This window comes from Melanaphis sacchari, unplaced genomic scaffold (assembly GCF_002803265.2).
Source record: "Melanaphis sacchari strain LSU unplaced genomic scaffold, SCAv2.0 Contig95_pilon_pilon, whole genome shotgun sequence".
NCBI classification, from domain to species: Eukaryota; Metazoa; Arthropoda; class Insecta; order Hemiptera; family Aphididae; genus Melanaphis; species Melanaphis sacchari.
In genome coordinates, this window is record NW_020271679.1 from 542,270 (window position 1) to 563,777 (window position 21,508).

Below are 21,508 nucleotides of genomic sequence, written 5' to 3' on the forward strand. Positions count from 1 at the left end.
AATATATTATATAATACCTGTTCCATATATTTTGAACAAAAAAAAAAAAAAGGTAATATATATATACATACTGGAAAACTAAGTATTAGGTAAAGCAAGGGGTGGTGTGCGTAACAAAAAGTCGCTGTCATGTCATTTCATGCGATGAAATAATTCAAAAGCAACACAATAATTTAACATAATATAAAATACTCTAGTAATAGAAATTAGCGACTGTGATCCCGTGGTTTTTTACATATATATATTTATTATTAATATTGTACCTACTCTAAATGATGAACATGCAATAATGTTGCTCATTGTAGTATTTTGAAAATTTATAAAATGAAAATTCTATCACTATCGTAAACCATATCGATTTTCCGCAGAAATTTTCGCTGAATCTTTACACATGCATGATGGTGGCAAAAAGCAAATGGGACATTCTTTTATGACTACCGAACAGTAACTTGGTAAGTATGAGACTTGTGCTTGGAAATCTTAGAACGCCGTCGCACTATTTTATACTGCACACATTACTATTTCATTTTATACGCACTTACAAAAAGTGAAAATGGTTAAGTTTTATTTATTTAATGTATGTCCTGCAAGTACTCGTCATGTATAGGCAATGGACAAAGCATAACCACTCATATTTTTATAGTATCATCTTATTGATTGTATGAATCTATATTAATTATGTCTAGTTAAAATTTATAATTTATCAAAACCACGTCAAAGATATAATAACATAAACATTATATTACGAAAACACTTCGTTATTACAACATTGATTTCATTGTTAAATTAATAAATATAAGTACTTAAACATTTTAGCTAGGTAAATAGTAAAGTCACTATAGTAGATTATATATTGTGTATAGTATAGTTTATAAAATTACAATGTTTGTGTCATCCACCATCTAATTGCATATCTAGGTCAAAATATCCAAGGACAAAGTATCCAACAAATAAAAAATTCAAGGCTGAAATAACCAACATATAGGATAAAATATCCAGTTTAAAATATATATATATAATAATGTTTTTGATAATTTTTTGCATAATAATATACAATCAGAATATGATTGTTAATAATATAATATAAATAGTTATAAAAATAATTTAAAAATGTACATAAACTATTTTTTTTCAATATCCCCCCTCCCAACTCTCTTTGGATAATTTTTGTTTCGTCAATTACTTGGTCGCGATATCCGTGTACATTTTTTCATAAATATTCAAATGCTTAAATAGTTGGATTATTTTTATGTTTTGCCTTTAAAAATTATGTACTTATAATGAGTAGTGAAAAAAAATTCATCCAGTATTTATAATTAGCACTTAACAATCATCAGTAAAATAAATGTTTTTTAATAATGAATAATGTAATTATTATTAATACTTCTCTACTAAAATGAATTATAAAAAAAAAAAAAATTGGATAATTTATTCTACTTATTGGTCTAACCTTGGATATTTTATCCGTTGGAAATATTGACCTTGTAATTTCAGTACAAGATAATAATTTGTCCTTGGGTATTTTATTCCAATACTCGCGTATTTATAAACAGCCTCTATGGTCGATTGCCTTTATGTTATTTCGTCATTTTTACAATGATGATCATTACGATTACTAATATATAAATATATCTGTCAACTGATAGGTATTTACGACAGGCGACAGCCTTCTCGCCAATCAATCACCAACCGCCTGTGTGTAATATACTAATATGTATATGATCCACTCATGATTAATACAGCATTGTACAAAATGTATGACTGGGATTTTAAAATTCAAAATAATGCATAAAAAGCACTTACAGATTTTATTTTAAACAAGTTTTGAACTAAAAAAATATTTTTTATTAAATTTAAAAAAAAAATTGTATATGGCTGCATAATTTCAAGTTTTCTGTGGGGAATTATAATCTAACTAAAAGAGTATTATTCTCATTTGTTTTCCTTTGTAAAATGGTTTATATTATAGAACGAACACCGCGTAGCTAGTTTTAGAAAACATGTTTTATTTACTGATTTATATCAATATTCAGTGTTCCAAAATGCCATTGGACTTGCTTGTGAGTAGCGTGTGAAACACCCAAACAACGATTTGATTGGTTTGATAAATAACATGAAAATGCATTTTAAAACAACCAACATTTAACTTCAAAAAAATAAAATAGAAGATTATACCTATTTATCTATTTATTTATTAGTTCTCACTTCTCACGTAAATAATTGTATGCAAATGCAACAATGTTAATTTAATATGTCAAACACGTGTTTACTGGTCACCTACACAAAACTTCTACAAGACTAATGACTATATACAGACCAGTGATTTTTAACTTATATTTATATGGATTCATAGGTGGACTACAAATGGATTACTCGATGGACCGCGGAGTAAATATTTTTACTCAGTTGTTATTGATGTCTAAAATTCGGAGCAAAGTATATTAATTTTTTAATGATTTTCTTGAAGATTTGAAATTGATATGTATATTATTAAATTTCATGTACCAAAATTAGCAATTACATACACTATGTCACGATGGAATTTTCAAAACATTTAAACTAATTTTATCCTATTACTTATTCATAACATGGACACAATGACACAACATTCTATAGTAAACTGAAAATAATAATACCAATACGATATAAATATTTACCATTTGATAATGCATATTTCATAGAAATTATAATGGTCGCATATGCTATCATATCATTCAATAATTTGGTTCACTTCCTTTTTAACTAAGTAATTCTCTTAACTTTAATGAATTTACCAAACTTTAGAGGGCCGTAGTTTATAATTTAGTTAATCAAAATAATTTATAGTTGTATAATTTCTAAAAAAAATAAGCATTACCAGAAACCATAAAATAAAAAGTAATTTATGTCGTTGATAAGTATATAATATCTTGTTACATTTCGTAGTGATTTTAAAGATCGTCGTGATCTGTACAAAATATATTATACACACATAGATTAGTAAAAAGAACCACAGGGGTCTTATAACAACTGGAGCTAACACCCCATACCCGGTCTGTGCATGTGCATTGGTGCAGCAACAACTACTTTCACGTAGTGTGTGTATGTGTATGTGTGTGTGTGTTTGGTGTTCGGAATGTGAGACGTTTACATGTCGTCGAAACCTCCTAAATGCGTAGATTAGTTCTAATGGAATTTATAAGAGGAATAACATTATATTATTATTGTTATTTAGATTTCAGACATTTCGGTCACCGGCAGGCGAGTACGGCACTTAAAATAGTCGTTGTTAAAAACATATACGTATATACATGTATGTATAATAAACCTACACATAGTGGGCCGACCGGGACGATAATGTACGACGTAGTTATTAAAACTATTTATAAAAACATTCTCCCCATATGTATGGTAGAGTAAGTCGTTATACACATACAATATACACTTAATATTTTATACATATATATAATCCTTATTGATCATTCAAATTATTATACCTATACAGACTTTATCATGTAGGCATATATATAATATATGTAATATACAATTTTTATAAGTGACGAGGAATTATAAAATAAGCGTTTAACTCTTTCGTAATAAAGTTTAATAAATTATTATATGTTTATGTTAATTTTACAATATACGATCTTTACTTTATTATAATATAGACTCAAAAAACACGTACACAAAGAGTGCGCAACCAGAATTCTAGATGTTGTCTATACGTAATATTTTTTAGGCCTCTACTTTATTTAGGTCCTCTCTAAATGTAAGACAAACAATGTATAGGTATTAATTTGATTTATTTTATACAATTTATAAAATTAATGTTTACCTAAAAACCACACCCGATAATAGTGTAATATAAAAACTTTAATGAAAGACATATATTCAGGAAAATCATTGAATTTGTTCATTACCAAAGGCGTAGTTAAAGGGGGCTTAACCCCCCCCCCCAAAATGCAAACGGAGCCCTCCACGTATTAGTACATGTCTATTCCTAGAAAGACTACAGTCCCCCAAAAAATCACTAAACATCTAAATCTAAATAGTCGTATATTTTTTTGTAAATAGTAGAATTGATGATTACAAAGGGTTATAGTACCCACTTTTCCCGTTATGAAAGATAATTTTAATTAGCGAGTGTAAAATCGTATACCTACGTTGGTACGTTATTTATAATAACATAGAACCATTTATTTATTAATTTTTTTTTTTATCACATATTTTAAACAAATTTATATTTATTTACTCATTATATATAAAATACAGGCTACTGACTAGAAGACTGAACTTTCAGGACCCCAATTGTTGGGAGGTCTTCTGCAGGCACACCTCGAATCGCGCTCAATTGATTCGAATTTTAATAATCTCTGTATTCGTTAGTAATTTAGTCGTCTTAGTGTGACACATTTAGTACAAGACACGTGGGCGCGCGCTCCGAAATAATAAAAAAATAAATGTTAGGTATACCGGTTTCCGATACGATCGTGCGTGATTACAATTATATTGAATCATTTATACCAATTTAATACAAATCATATTCACGAGGCGCCAACTATTTAAACTGGTTAGAGAAAGTTGAAAGAATCGTTGCATCACCGCGTCTATTTCAAAATATGAGTGTATAAAAATGAAGAAATAAAAACTATTGGTTTGATATTCGATATCGATGAACAAAGTCTTCATGAAAACATTTGGATTCTAGATATGGTTTCATAAACATAGGTTACGAGCATAAAGTTGGCCTCCCAAGTATAACCAATTAAATAAAAAATAATATATTTATTTTGCAAAAAAATTTTCAGTTTTGCAAACCATTTCCCAGTCTGATATAAAAATATAATATTGGAAAGGGATATTATTTCATGCAGCTCCTTCATAATATGTAGCTATCGAATTTTACAAATTGGTTTTCAGAATTTGCAAATCAATAATTCCTTACCTCATATAAAAAATAAGACGATTTTAAAATTTTGCAAATAGTTGACAACAAACCTATTTAGAATTTCGAGTTTAAACTAATAACAATCTTTAATATTTGTAAGTTCTCTATAGTTTACGTTTTCAAATATGGATCCAAAATTCTAAATGGAAGTACTAAAAACAAGAATTCTTAACTTACATATTTAAATATTAAAAAGTAAATTTAAAATGAATAAAATTGGGAGATTTGAAAAGTTTAATTTATTTATTTAAAATAGTCTACACCTCAAACGGGATGTGATATTATTTCTTTTATACAAAGGGCTAGTAAATACGTAATTTTGACAACCAATTTGCAAAATATACTTACTATCTTTTTGGAAAATGTTGGTACCATTTTAAACTTTAAAGGTGTTAGCTACGTATCAGGGAGGGCAGCATGAATTCATTCCCTCATCAATATTATTATTTAATACCAGACAATTAGAGAAACTGCTAAAAACCAGTTTTCAAATATTCGCGAATTATTTTAAAATAAATTGGCTGTGGTAGGATAAGCCAACTTCATCGTGTACATGGATTATCCTTGAAAAAAACCACCAACTGCAGTAACCATATATTATATATTATATATTATGTAAAGAAGTATAACCACGGTAGATACTATTAGATGAATGTGGATAGTCAACAATGTATATTAACATTCACCAAAAATCGCAGTTAATGTCGCCAGTTAATGATTGTTCAGATTGTTAACATTTACAATTAGTGTTTGGTAATCGTTAACCACACTTGAAGCACGGTATACTAAAAGATATTTTAGTATTATTTTATAGAATCAAGACATTATCGCTGTCACAATCTACAGACTATGCGCTTTTGTGTATCAGCTGTCGGACACGTCCGATTATTATTAATATTACCGCAAGAGATAATTTGATTGTCCATCGTTTGTTGAATATACCTTATAGTCAATATCAACGCATAAATTAACTTGAGCGTAACAGTATTAACTAAAATATTTAAGTAACTAATACACAAATTGACTTAACTTAAAAATGAATAAAAAATATAATTGATTTTAAGTTGAGTTATAAGTTAAAAAAAAAAATAAGCAACGAAGTGATTACAGACAATTAAATCAGTGTAACGCTGTAAATATTATGGATAGTCATTAGTTAATCGTACCATTAAAAGCAAGTGAAACCAAAACAATTTACTATGTAAAAAACGCAGAACTATACGACATTACGCATGAAGTTTATATTATAAAAGAGTGGTCATGGAGGGTGAACTAAAATGATGAGCTAATCGCAGAACAATTTATATTATATAATATATATAATAATGTATATTTTACATTCGGACAATGAACGACAGTTCGTAAATAAAGTTATATCAGAGCTATATTCAATGTGGGATAGTATAACAATTGTGCATAGTAAACCACGCTACAGCTAAACACAAGGATCTCTCGAAAGAGCAAACCAATATTTTCAAAATATATTAAAAGCTATGATGGAAAATAATGATATACTTCAAAATGATCAGAATCATTACCATTTGTTCAATTTATGGAAAATACAACGTATCATCAAGACATTAAGTAAATGTCATGCGAAACTATGTTTGGCACTAAAGCACAAAGTGGTATTTTGACATCTTCTGTTCCACAAGAACAAACAGAAAAATTAGAAACAGAAAAGGAGTTTGAACAAATACTTCAGTCTATAAGTTTAAATTATAAAATAAAAATTTAACCTATCAATATACATTTTATTTCAGTTAATTAATCGACTTTTTAATTTTTTAACAGTCTCTCGTCCTATTTAGAAAATCAAAGAAATTACAAAAATGAAGCAGAGAAGGATTCTAACGGTAAAAGTGACGACAAAAGCCAAAATGAATTATTATAAGTATGTAATTCAAAATAAAGTAAAAGATATTAAAAATTTAATTTAAACAAATATATTGTTTTTTAAAATACATAAATGAAAGGAAGGAGAATGCAATTAAGCATTGAACAATGACACTAAATGGACTTCAAACAAAGCAAGTGTAATGCTTCGATTGTTCAACGAAAAATTTCCTTCTGCTCAAGTGGGTGATATTGTTTGATTGTTTGAGTGCGTATTCTAGGTATCGACTGAAGGCATATCCCAAAATATCATGGCCGTAGAAATGGTCATCGATAATGCCATCCATAAATGAAGAACAAAACGTGGAATTATCAGTCAACTGCGTACACTCGAAATCAATTTGCAGTGTGCAGAGAAAAATTGCTATTATTAAACAACATCTTATGCAAAAAGACAATGCCTTTGAGACAAGTATCGATAACTACTTCCAAAAGTGATGGCCATTGGCCAAGCATTTATAAATTATAAGATGCAATTGTAAAAAAAATGTAATTGTAAGAATGAAGAAATAATTTGCAACTAGTAAAGTTGCAACAGTAAATACCACGATGATAGTTTATAGTGTTTTAATAAACAAAACGTAAAAAAAAAATTTGTTGAACTATATTTATTTATCAACTTGTTATTACATTTATTACCTATTTATATTAACATTCGCTAGATAACTAGGTATCTAGTACGTCAACGACCACTGGTAAATGTTCACATTCTGAGGTATTTAAAAAAATTTACAACATTCGCCAAGATGATCGATAAATGTCAATAATTTCCACGGTAACCGTAAACATTCACTATCATACAGCTACATGCTACCCTAACCAGGGCCGTATTTACGCCTAGGCCCGTGAGGCCCGGGCCTAGGGCGGCAATTTTTTTGGGGCGGCAAATTTTGTAAGAAATAAAAAAAAAATTATATGAATATTTTATGCATTTATGTAACTGCGTGTCTGCGTAAATTAATATTATATAATATTTGATATAAGTATTTAAAAAACATAAAAGTAAATCCATGAATTTGACACATTGGTTAATTCTGTGGCCTGCGTCTTAATAAGCTATCGTATTTATCGTAATCGTAATATAAAATCACAGATTTTTATATAGAAGACAGAAATATATATTAGTATATTAGTAGTATAGATATCTGTGTGTAAAATATACGAGTGCATGACACTTAAAATATCAATAACACGAAATCAATTTTCTTGTAATGTGAATTATAAAGATAAGATACCTAGGTATATAATATGAGTTGTTCCTAAAAGTAATTACGATAATAATATTATATATATAGAAATTGACGAGAGATATTGTGTATCCACATCACACACGACCACACTTCATTTCAGTTTATTGTTCGTCATTGTCGGGCAGTGCATATTACGACAACACAATATAATATTTAATAATTAATAATTCACGTATTAAATTTACAGCAATTAACATTTTTTCAACATGAGTGACGGTCGTAAACGTTTTAGTGGTTCAGAGTATAAAAAGCGAGCCAAAGATAAAGAATATAAAGAGATTAAAGTTCTAAATAAAATACCTAAACTAAGTACTTTCTTTAAACCTACTACACCGTCTTCTTTGAATGCACCTGATAATGATCAACAACATGATTTAAAAACGATTGACGACAAAGAAATGACTAAGTGCGAATCGAATTTTGTAATTAATAACTTAACAACTTCTACTTTAAATGTGGATTCAGATACACTTTATATTGATAATAATGATCCGGCTAAATGGATTATTAATGATGTAACTCGCGATTATGTGGCAAAACACGGAATAAATCAAAATTTAAATGATGATTTTACATGTTCTAAACGTGAGTATCCTGACAAAAATAGATTTTTAAATAAATCATTATTTGTTAGAACACGTATAAATGGTGAAGTACAGTCACGACCATGGTTAGTGTTTTCGAAATCTACTGGTTCAGTGTTTTGTGCACCATGTCGACTCTTTGGAAGTACACATTTATCAACATTAGTAACTATTGGTTTTAATGATTGGAAAAATGCTGTACGAAAATTAAACGAGCACGAAAATTCTATCCCTCATAAAACTTCAACAGTTGCATTAATTGAAAGGGGAAAAACTGCAGGTAAAATAAACCAAGAAATTGTTTTGCAATTAGAACAAGAAACCAATTATTGGCGAAATATTTTAAAAAGAATAGTTGCTACTGTACGTTCTTTAGTAATTCGAGGGTTACCACTGAGAGGCAGTGAAGAAAAATTTGGGTCGTATCATAGTGGTAATTTTATTATGACATTAGAACTTTTAGCAGAATTTGACCCCTTTCTATTAGAACATATTCGCCATTACGGTAAAATCGGTAGTGGTAATACATCGTATCTATCTTCACAGACATACGGAGAGTTTATACAAATTATGGCAGAACAAATTACAAAACAAATAGTTGAAGAAGTCAAAGTTTCAAAGTATTTTTCGATAAGCGTTGATTCGACGCCCGACGTATCCCATGTTGATCAGTTGTCTTTTATCATAAGATACCTTTCAAAAGATGGTACTCCTATAGAACGATTTTTAAAGTTTATTGCCAATACTGGGCATAAATCTGAACAACTTGCTGATGCAGTTTTTGATACACTTAATCAATATAATTTGGATTTTAAAAATTGCCGCGGGCAATCATATGATAATGCCAGTAACATGGCTGGTAAATACACTGGCCTTCAAGCCAGAATTAAAGAAGTCATTCCGCTTGCCATTTATGTTCCTTGCTCAGCACATTCCCTAAACCTTGTGGGGATATCTGCCGTGGATTGCTGTGAAAAATCGACAACATATTTTAGGTATCTACAAGAATTATATAACTTTTTCACAGCATCTACCCATCGTTGGGAAATTTTACTATTTTATTTAAAAAAGGCCAAGTGTGTAAAAAGTTTGTCTCAAACCCGATGGTCAGCAAGATACGAAGCGGGTAAATCTTTATATACTTCTTGGAGTGAAATTAAAAACGCTTTACAGGCTATTATTGACGATGCCAATGAAAAACCTGTAACAAAATTTGACGCTTTGGTTCTTTTGAAACCTTTAAATACTATAGAAATGTGCTTTATGGCTGTTTTTTGGAACGAAGTATTAGAAAGGTTTCATATAGTTAATAAAAAACTTCAATCAGTTAATATTGAATTAGGAATGGTCGTTGAATTATATGGATCTTTAGAGCAGTATATATCTAGAATTAGAAATAATTTTGAAGAATATGAAAGAAAAGCTATACAAATATGCGGTGAAATACAGTATAAAAAAGACAAGCGGAGAACTGTTAAAAGAAAACGTCAATTCGACGAAACAATGAATGAAGTGATAACAGAAACAGGCAAGGAAGATTTCAGAATAAATGTATTCTTCGTTATATTGGATAAATTGAAAGCTGAACTTGTAAGACGTGGCAGTTCGTATAAAGATTTATGTGTCAAGTTTGATTTTCTTACGAATATATGTAGTTTTGACGAGGAAATTATTTTTAAAAAAACTAGGGCACTTATAGAACAATATCCTAATGATATTGAAGAATCATTTACAAATGAATGTCTTCATTTGCGTGATCATCTTTTTTTTAAATCGGACAAAAAAAGAAGCGCTCAAGAACTTTGTCAGATGTTGTATACAGATGAATTAATAGATATTTACCCAAACGTCACAACAGCGTTACGTATGTATTTGTGCACGTTTGCAACAAATTGTACAGCAGAGCGGTCATTTTCAGCATTAAAAAGAGTAAAATCGCATCTTCGTTCAACTTTGGAGTCAGATAGATTAAATGCGACATCAATACTACATATAGAATCTGAGATGCTTCGAAGTATAAATTATGATGATATTATCGACGATTTCGCGACTAAAAAAGTTCGTCGTAAAATGTTATAGATAACATAGGTATAAGATTTAAACATTTACACTGCTATTTAGAATTTAGAATTATTTGTTTTGTTTATAATGACTATTGACCTAATTTATTTAAAATTGAAATAAATTTATTGGAAATAATAACATCATTTTTTTTTTTTCTTGGGATAGGGGCGGCATATTTAAAATGGCCTAGGGCGGCACTTGTTCTAAATCCGGCCCTGACCCTAACATGTATAAAATATATAACTATTATATATTGGTATTTAATTTAATATATTAATAACCATAGTGAAATCCAATCTGGAAAAATTTTATGGAATGTTGACCGGTATTCACTGGAAATTCCAGTATTATAATTTATAGTATCCACTATCCACTTCATTTGAAATGATTGTGTAAATAAAAAAAGTTTCTACAGCATATTCGATAAACCCGTTTCAGTCATATACCTAACTACAACTCAAAACGAACGTAATCTTGTTTTTATCCAGAATATTTTAACAGCATAACAATTTTACGAAAGTTATTTGGAAAAAATATCATAATATGTCTCACGCGGTCAAATATTTAAATAAATTAATGGAAAATATTTGAAGAACGGTGTTTTACATGCACGTAAACTGTAATTCCGGTCTCATAACGATAGCTAAATGAATAAAACCGTAAATCCGACACCCGTGTATCCACCTACGTACAATAAATCTACAAAAATAATTATGATTTATAATAATTGATAATATTTTGAAACGATAATAACTACACTACCCGTCCCGTGACAATGCGGCGACAGACCGGTTTTACACTAATGTGACTAATGAGTAATGAGTTATGACCAATTATTGAACATACTTTGGTTATCGTGTATCTATTAATCCTTTTATTTTCCCTTTAAAAAATCGGCGCTAACAGCGACTACTTGACGGGACATATGCGTTTGAAATACATGTACCTAAAACCATTAAAATATTTATGCGCACGTTGGGTAACGATCGTCACTCGTATAATGGACAATATGTTGTTAATTGTTATAGTCATTTTTCAATAATTTATAAATTATCCTTTCTAAAAATAAGTATTCCTATTAAAAATAATCAGTTTTCATCGAAATAATGACATTGCGATGTATCTTCGATTGACAAGCTTTATTAAAACATAATAATCTATTAAAAAATGATACTGCAGGCGTAGCCCATGTACATTCTGGTATTCGATCACAATCAATTTTTTATCGAAATGCAAGACAAAAATTTAAAAATATAATTATATTACCAATGGTTCGCTTTAATAATAGAATGAACTTTATAAACAAGTTTACTTTATAGTTTACTTCGATTAGTTCAGTACTTAATTATAAATTTATTCAATTAAGACGTTTTAGTTTTACCTAAACTGTTTCTCTTTCTTTTATGTATTTTATGATAAATGTTGAGTATTATTTATACTTATGAATTAGTAAAATAATAATAACCAATATTACCGATTAAAGCCGATATTTTATCAATATTTTACTAATATCAAATATCAATCACCTAAAACTTTATTATTTTGATCAAAATAATATTATGAAATATTATGAGGAAAATGTATTTATTTTAATATAATAAATAAATAAGAATGATACAATTTTTAAAAGTATCAGTATCCATTTAAAAATTTCAATTTTAAGACACTTTTAGTAAAAATAATAAGTAATTATAATATAAACGTACCTATAATCATAGGTACCTATCAAATTGACTTTTAGTTACCAATTACTTCTTTTTCATATTAATTAATTACTAAATTACAATTAGGTAAGTATCTACTAGGTACCTACCTCATTAATTAGATACCGAGATACCTTCTATTCTTTCAATATACGAAAAATAACAAATCAAAATTACCTTAATCTATTGAAGTCTGATGACATAAATAGGTATCTATAAAAATGTTGATCCGCTTGAACTAAATGCACCGACATACGTTTACGGTTTATGTTAATATTTAAAAATTTAACGATATCGAGCATGTTTAAATTGTGTACAAACTAAAAGTGTTTTGTCTAGTCATCATTTTATGTAATTTGTAATGCTTTTGTTCAATATCAAGTGTTTAAAAACACACGTGGTATACGGTAAACCACTATACCAGTGAAAAATGTACCAACTAATTATTTATCACGATACTACAATACACAGATTAATATTATATTATAAATAATTATAATATAGGTATACCTGAATAATATGAATACGTAGGTATCAAACTATCAACATTTTTTTTCTTTTGATTACCGTATGACATTATCACGGTATGTACCGCGATCGGGTATGAGGATTTCTCGCGGGTTAGTTTATTAATTGTTAACTAAAGTATTCTGTCTTATCTCTCCTAGTTAATTATGAAAGAGAAATTTGTTCTATGATGTGAAATTAGAGGATTAAGAATTGCATTTTCTCATCTTCACACCTACTAATTTGTTATGATAGCTATCAAACATTTTAAACTGTTTGAACGATTGAGAGAATAATTAGGTATTCAAAGCTTCAAAACAAATATTAATTATAATTGTATGCATAGAAAAATTAAAAAAAAATTTTTATCAAAGAAAATGTGTGTAATTAACATTTACAAGATGTTTAATTCACGCAATACTTATTTAACTTCTGGTAATATTATTTTTACATACCTACTCATTCAAAATTCATGATTTTATACAGAATCTTAATTTATTTTATTCAATATAATTTTTTTTGTACTTAAAATAGTTGATTACATAAAATATTAAACTTAATTATATGTATAACATATCACAAGGACATTTTAAGGATTAACTCATTCAATAGAGACTGTGTTGTTTCCTGTACTTTTTTACGTAACAAAAAGTTCAAATCATACACTGAATTTACTGCATAGTAGACGTTGGCTGACATTGGTAAGATCACTTCTGAAATATCAGTAACAAGAAATTAATTCAGTTAAGAATAATTTTATGAAATACAACAATAATTACACAAACCTTTATCAGGTAAAACATGGGACAGAGTATAGTTTTCTGGATCATCATCGATACAAAATTTCAGCAAAGCATTTCTAATCACTTGTGGTGTTCGTTCATTGTTACTCAGTATAATACTTTTGTATACAACAGCTTCTAAAATATATCAGGATAATTAAAGTATAAATTAATTATTTTTTAATATTCTAGCATTTATAACAGCATTTTTTTATTTTATTTTAAGTTTTGCATTTTATAACAAAAAGTTTTTAGAAAAAATTATAATAATTTTTTTAATTGTAGGTACTAATTCAATCCATTTCTAGATTTATGAACTACATGTAGTTAGTTTAAAATGTCAGATTTCTATAAATTAAAAATTAATTTTTAAAAAAGAAAAAACATTTTTCTATGACCTTGATTCTGATCATATTTTAAAAGTAAACTTGGTTTTAAATAGTTTGATATTATAAATTATAATACATATATATAGTTATGACTATTCAAAACTAAGCAATTACAGTATGATGTATTTATATTCAGTATTTACATGCAGCTTAATAATAAAATTAAATTTAAAATTTATTCATACCATCAGTTTTGACACTATCAGCATCAACCATTATCCGAATAATATAAAAATCAGATGAAGTGTTGAATATTGAATTGTTAACACTGCCTTTAACTAAAATATTAGTTTTATTGCGATCATTTAGTGACATGTCAAAAGATTACAAATAATAGTTACTTGATCGAGAAGATGTGAAGTAATGCATTTTGCAACTCAAAAAATATACATTTTTATAGTAAATATTCTTTGTAGTACTGAACTTATCAGGTTTATGCTAGACAATAGTCTGTCTAAAAGGTTAATTAAATATTTATTTTATATACAATGGTATATATTATACAGAGTGTAACAGAAATTACTAATAGATGTAATTAATCAATTAAGTTGTAACCTCCAATATTTTTGTAATTTTTTTAATTATTATCTAAATTTAGTAATAACATAAAAATTGATATTAAATATAAAAAATCTAATATTGAAGAGAATAAGTTATGACATGTTAGTTAATTACATTTATTAGATATTTTTGCAACATTCTACATACTAAACAAATATTTTAGTCCCAAGTTTTATTAAAATATAAATAAAATTAAATAAATATTTCAAAAACAGTAGGTAAATCACTTTGTTTCAATAACTTTAAAATTACATTTATTAGTGATAACTGATAAGTCATGTTCTTAATCTGATAGTAAGATAGGTACTTCATTGTAATATCAACAGTATTGCACATTTTTATTTCAATATTTTTAATTCCAGTGTTTCAACTGTTTTTACATTTTTGACTTTTTAAACACTTGGTATTCAATCGAGCCAATAATCAGGATGAAATAATGAAATAATGGCACGTTGGTCAATTTATCATTTAGTTTAAGTACTACTAAAATATACTTTTTACCCGTTTATGTAATTATTTAGTGAGTACAAACCATCATCAGAATAATCCATACATACTTATACTACATTTATCAGAAATCGAATCATTCTTTTTATATTCATAGCCGTAAAAAATATCTCTAGTCATTCATAGATATTTTGATTTAGTAATTCAAAATGTTGTGCTCATCAATATGTTATATTTAACAGTTATTAAATAATATTTACTTCATACTTGTTGTTTTCCAGTTCCTATTATTGATTGTTCATAATTATAGTACATTATTTAATGGCTCTACTTAATAAAAAATTCTGAATACTTCTCAATTATACAAAATTAAAATTAAATGAAACTAATGATCAAATACTAAATCTTTAATTATGTCGCATGAATTTTTACCTCTTGAATAAGCTTAATTTAATATAGAAAAACAATTAAGAAAAAAATATTCACAACAATATTACAGATAGTGGAGTACCTATTTAATAGGTATGCAGGTACCATTCCAAAAAAAATTTGTAGGGGGTGTTTTTTTCAACATTGATGTTAAAGTATTGCATGCATATTTACCCTATGGTACTTATAATATACATTTTCGGTATTCAGGTTTTAAATAACTATGTTACCTATGTTATATGTATTATAATAGACAAAATGTTACCACAATAGCCAAATTGATATCTATGTTTATATTCTATCGTCATCATTGAGATTTGAGAATATTTTCATTTTCAATGTTTTAGTATTTAAATTACATTTGTTTAGCATACATACCTAATTAAATTATATTTTACGATAATTCAATCAGTGGGGTACATTTCAGTTATTTAGGGCAGCAGTTTTCTACAGCCTACAATCGGGAAACATATTAATTTGCCCCTAATTACAGATAATTAAATTTAAAAAAAAATCTAAAAATTATACACAACTAAACTAATACTTAAATTTATTTTTTTCTTTCAAATGAATTATACCGTCAGAAAAAAGATAAGGAGTTGCAGTAACAATCATGGTCAAATAAATTAAAAGTATCCTTTTAGTTCCAATGTTCAACTTTTAAAGTTATTTCATCAATTTCTTGTTCAAATAAGAAAATCTTTTGTAATAATACATAATGTAACTCACGCTCATACTTTGTTACTTTTGAATATTTTTTTTATAATTGTCTATCATTAGGTCTAATATGTGCCTTCTCTTATTAATAATTTTTCTTGCACCCATTAATTATTTATTTCACTAAATATTCACAAGTTCTTGAACAATTCCACCTAGGGATTTTTTTTTTTTTCATATGCAATAATCAGAAAAATTGTACTTTGTTATTTTATATTGTTTACTTGATCAGTAATAGCTTTTCCAGAAGAACCTAATGTCATATTTTCTTTAATCTAAGTATAGAGTTAGATTGTACAGATATAATTGCCTTCAATGAGGAGAAATTCTTAAACACTCTTAATTCCTATAAAAATAAGAAAGTTAATTAATAATCTTTTTATATTATTGCCATTACAGTACTTGATCAATATCAATCAACATTTTAATAATGTGTAGTCTATCTAAATTGATTGCTAATATCACAGTATCTAACGGTCGATAAGTGACATGATGTTGAATTGATCAATTGTAACAAAGATTATGGGTAAAGATATTACTTTTTTATTATTAGACCAAAATGCAGTTAAACATTGATGAAGAGCCATCATAAACAAATTAAATATAGGTTAAAAATGTTGATATTAAGTATGAAAATAAAATACGATTGCATACAAGGTCTGTTTAAGTTTACTGTTCAGGATTTACATTTTGCTATGTTAATAAAATTATAAAAAGAATCTAGAAAATTAGCAATAACTAATTTATAATCATCACTAATAAATATTAGTAGTGTATAGAATTTTTTTTTAATCAGCTTAGTATTAAAAAATTTATGGTGAGTAAATTTAACAAAGCAAATTATTTACATTCTTTTAAAAGTCTTTAAATTAATTTTATGTGAACTTTAGTTTTTAACCATTTAGTATTAAATATGTATATACATTAATTCCCCGAGTTGATAAGGTTAAGTATGTTGACTAAAATTTAATATTGATAAAATAACTATTACAAAAATAAAAATGACACACTAGTAACTGTTTAACATGAACTCTTCTACACTACCTTTAGTAAACAATTATGTTAATTCAGAATAGCACTAAGTTATTCCAAACTGAATAATCTCATCATTGGCTCAAGCGCATATCTTCATCAGTCTCTATTGTATATTTTCAACTAAAATTTAAAAAAAAAACCAATTTAATACATTTTTAAATTGCATTATGTAATACCTCATCAGCTAAATAGTTACTAGTTTAGTAAAAATTTGATGTAAATTAAAAACCAATCAAATTATTCATAGTCTTAGCACATAGTTTGTGCCAATAGTCAACATATTTGTGTTGTAATTGATTACATTAATACGTTAAGTACAGGGCGGGCATTAAGATTAGTGAGGCCTTAGTCAAAATATGCTAAAAAGATTACATAGTTGTACCTAAGTACTTTCTTACATACAAAACAAGTGCTAGACTTGGAGGAGGGAAGTGGGTATCCTTGTATCAGGTACTGTTGGTACAAGGGCGCTCTTAAATTTATGAAAAATAAAAAAAAACCATGAACATAAAATAAATAAAAATATATATAAATTATAACATACTTCTAAAAATTTCCATCAAGAAAAAAAACATAATACTGCATTTTAATTATTTAAAAATATGATATTATAATATTTATCTTTTAACTATTTTTGTCGTCTTCCATATAGTTCTACTTTTCTAAATAATTCTTATTTTTAATAAATTATTATTTATGATTAGCAAGTTTGGATAGTAAAAAACTTAAGAAAATATAATAAAAAAGTGTAGGAGTTTAGTCGCTAAGCACTGTTCCACCCCCCTAGCCACAGCTCTGTGATTAGGTAGAGATTATAGTTGTTTTATTTATTACAATTGAGTCTCGATAACTCAATTTTTTTTTTTGTCCCTAGGAAATTCCTATACACTCAATGCAATATTTGTCACAATAAGTCAAATATATAAGTAATTGAGCATAGATAACTCGAGGTCGTTTCTTACATTTTATCATTAGAATAACCGTTTTACAATCATAAATGTACAAATGAAACTATCACTATGTACTATTGTGCTGTAAAATAATCTATCGTTTACATATATCTTTGTTGAGTAGCGTGTAAATTTTGTAGTTATGTCTCTTAAATGTAAATTGGTTTCATTAACAATTGCTGAAAAATTGAACATAAAAGTGAGGTGACTAAAAGTGGAAAACTGAAAAATAAAATTGACAAGCAATTTAATATTCTACTAAGACTCAGTACACTTTCAACTATTCTGACTTTATTTTAAAACAACTTAAACATCAAACTCTTATTTCAAGTTATTTTTCTAAATTGTAAGATCTAAAATGTAATCTTTAAATACATTTTTAATTAATAAATACATATATAGAAAATGAGTTTTAAAATTTAATTTTTAACTGTAATTGTAGTTATTAATAACTAATAAGCGTACATATAATACTATTTCTAATAAAAGCAAATTAAATAAAAAATAATAATATCTAACTCAATTTTTTTTTTGTATTTTTAAAAAAATTCGAGTTGTGTAACTCGAAAAATACAATAATCGATTTAATTTTTCTTGACATCCGAGTTACCGAGACTCAACTGTATTTTATACATCTAATGGAGAAAAATTAAATCGAAATACAAACAAAACATGTAAAATTTAAACACGAATTAGTAATTATTATAGATCCACACCTAACAGAAACTTTAAATGATAGATTGTAAATTTATAATAATACAATAGTAAAAATAAAATAATTAGTGAATAAATATAATTTTACCATTATGACAAACATACTCCATGTTTAAAGTATAAATAACTGAAAATAATATGTTATCTGTAGTAAAAACTATTGACTTTTACTTTTGTAGTTTGCTGGAAATTGGTATTAACATATGTTAAGAAGTGAATGGATTTTGATATATCTAAGTAAAATCGTATTGAATTTAATTATATTTTGTAATTTTTAAGTATATCTGAAATTTTGTTTGTAATTATTGAAATATTGGTATCACACTCTCTCTTTAAAATTGTTTCTATCATCTCGTCCAATATAAATATTTCTTATTTTAGAATTGTAAGAGTAAGTTCTTTGGATTGTTTTAAATGTTAACACAATTATTTAACTAATTTTATAAATAGTTGATATTGTGATATTATTTAGTTGTGGTCTCACTTATTTGTTTACCTGCGTTTATGTTACGAGCAAAGTAGACTTTCGAGCAATGTGAACATTGCCCGGGCGTTATAGTACTGCCCGATTATGATGGGCAATGTAGGAAAAATTATACATTGCCTAGACTTGTAATGAACTCAAAAACATTATATTTTAAATAAGTTCATTAACATAAATTTTTATTAATATACAATATATAATATAATCAAATTATATACGCATTAAGGTATAGTGGAATATAACATAAATTAAATACAATTTGTTTTTATATTATAATTATTATAAACCTTTATAATCTTATCAATCTTGCAAGATTAGCATGCTAATTACTTTATTATTTGAATATTATAATTATTACCTTAACTATTTATTTTTACAAGTATACTTAGACCGGTGAAAGTATAACCCTGCCCGGTCAAAATAGTATTTTAATGTATTGCCCAAAAACAGCGGGCTAAGTATACATTGACCGGGCAATGTGAACATTGCCCAAAAGTCTACTTGTCCATAACATTTATACATATACATACATACATTTTTTACCAAAAATTTCTATTTTTCATAGGTACATCATCTTATTCTATTATTTTTTTTAAAAATTTGTTGCAACAACATTTCCCAATATTTTTGTATTCACAAAGGTTCATCATATTATATTAAAGTAATTATAAATGGTAATTCAAAAAATATAACTTTAAGTATATTAGTAAATAAGGTTATACTAAGTATTATTTTAAATATACCTACTTTATTCTTACATTAAATTGTATGTTATCACGTTCACATTGTAATGTTTGTTTATGCAAACATACATAAGCTGCCTGTTCAGTATTGATTTGTGATCTCAAATTTAATATGATTTCCGCTTCCTGTTTTTCAAATAATATTGACACTTCACTGTCTACTTTGTTGTCTTCGTAACTACACACTACACTGAGAACATTTTAAATATATATTATATACATATTTTTGCACTATGACCTAGGATTGATATGATTGTAAATATAAAATTAAACTTTGGATAATTTTCAAAAACAAAAACAAAATAGTATGTTTTTGATGTAATAATGTATCTCTGATGTTAGTTCAGATTTATCATTAACAACCATACATTATAATAACTGCAATACTGCAAAACTTACATGATCCATGTTATGAAGGTTTGAATAAATTGTTGTAAGAACTAAAAAGTAGTAATACGAGCTCCATTCTATTTATTCAATGGTTTTATTCTTCCTTAATTTTGTCATTATTGTAATTAAAAATAATTACATTCTATAAAATAAAATCTATATTTCAGGTATGTTATAGGTAATTACTATGTATGCCTTGCAAAAACCACAGCGAAGACGAACCAAATTTATAATTTGTATTCTAGAATGCAATAGTTAACTTATTATTTGCAAAAACTACTTGGAAAATTTCAAATAAATTGAATTGACATTTTATACGTTAATCACAAAGTAAGACGATATTAGAATACGTAGATAATAAACATTTTATCAAGTTGGAAAAAATTAATATTATATTTGTAATTCAAAGTTATAGTCTATCACTTAAATTTTAAAACGGTATTTTGAACCCATTTTTACCCAAATTCAAACCATAAATAAATCATATAATAATTATAAGACATAAACTTTTACTACCTACTATTATAAACATATAGAAGCTAGATCCAAATAATTTAGCTACATCACTAGCAATTGGCCATATTTACAATGTATTTCTTCTATAATATCTTACATTCTTACTCCTATTTCAATAATTAATATTATTAGTATTTAGTAGATCCTTAATTTTTATGAATGTCTGTTTATTTGAATAGTAGTGGTTTATCTAGATATAGGCAATTCGAAATATTTTAAACATTTGTTACGTACCGTGTTATATTATATTATTTCAACACATATTATACGGTGAGGTGACGCTTATACCGATTAAGTTAATATATTCAAACATTGTAGTATCGGATGGTTAGGGTGAACATCGTATTATTTAATAAAACAATTAAGACTTGATCACACGTCCTGGACTTCTCGGAATAGATGAAATCACAGGAAATGATT

The 21,508-nt window shown here is 26.8% G+C and overlaps 2 protein-coding genes across 2 annotated transcripts; one reads left to right on the forward strand and one right to left on the reverse strand.

The window, feature by feature from the left end:
• Positions 1–8,279: 8,279 nt before the first annotated feature.
• LOC112603098 (zinc finger MYM-type protein 1-like) lies at positions 8,280–10,736 on the forward strand. The gene has a single exon (XM_025351522.1). The coding sequence runs from the start codon at positions 8,280–8,282 to the stop codon at positions 10,734–10,736; it is 2,457 nt and encodes an 818-aa protein (XP_025207307.1).
• Positions 10,737–13,507: 2,771 nt separating this feature from the next.
• On the reverse strand, positions 13,508–14,604 carry LOC112603099 (ral guanine nucleotide dissociation stimulator-like 1). The gene is made up of 4 exons (XM_025351523.1): positions 14,444–14,604; positions 14,288–14,380; positions 13,717–13,851; positions 13,508–13,644 (listed from the first exon to the last, which is right to left on the reverse strand). Exons 1-4 carry the CDS (start codon positions 14,469–14,471, stop codon positions 13,508–13,510), a joined length of 393 nt encoding a protein of 130 aa, XP_025207308.1. The 5' UTR covers positions 14,472–14,604.
• Positions 14,605–21,508: the final 6,904 nt, after the last annotated feature.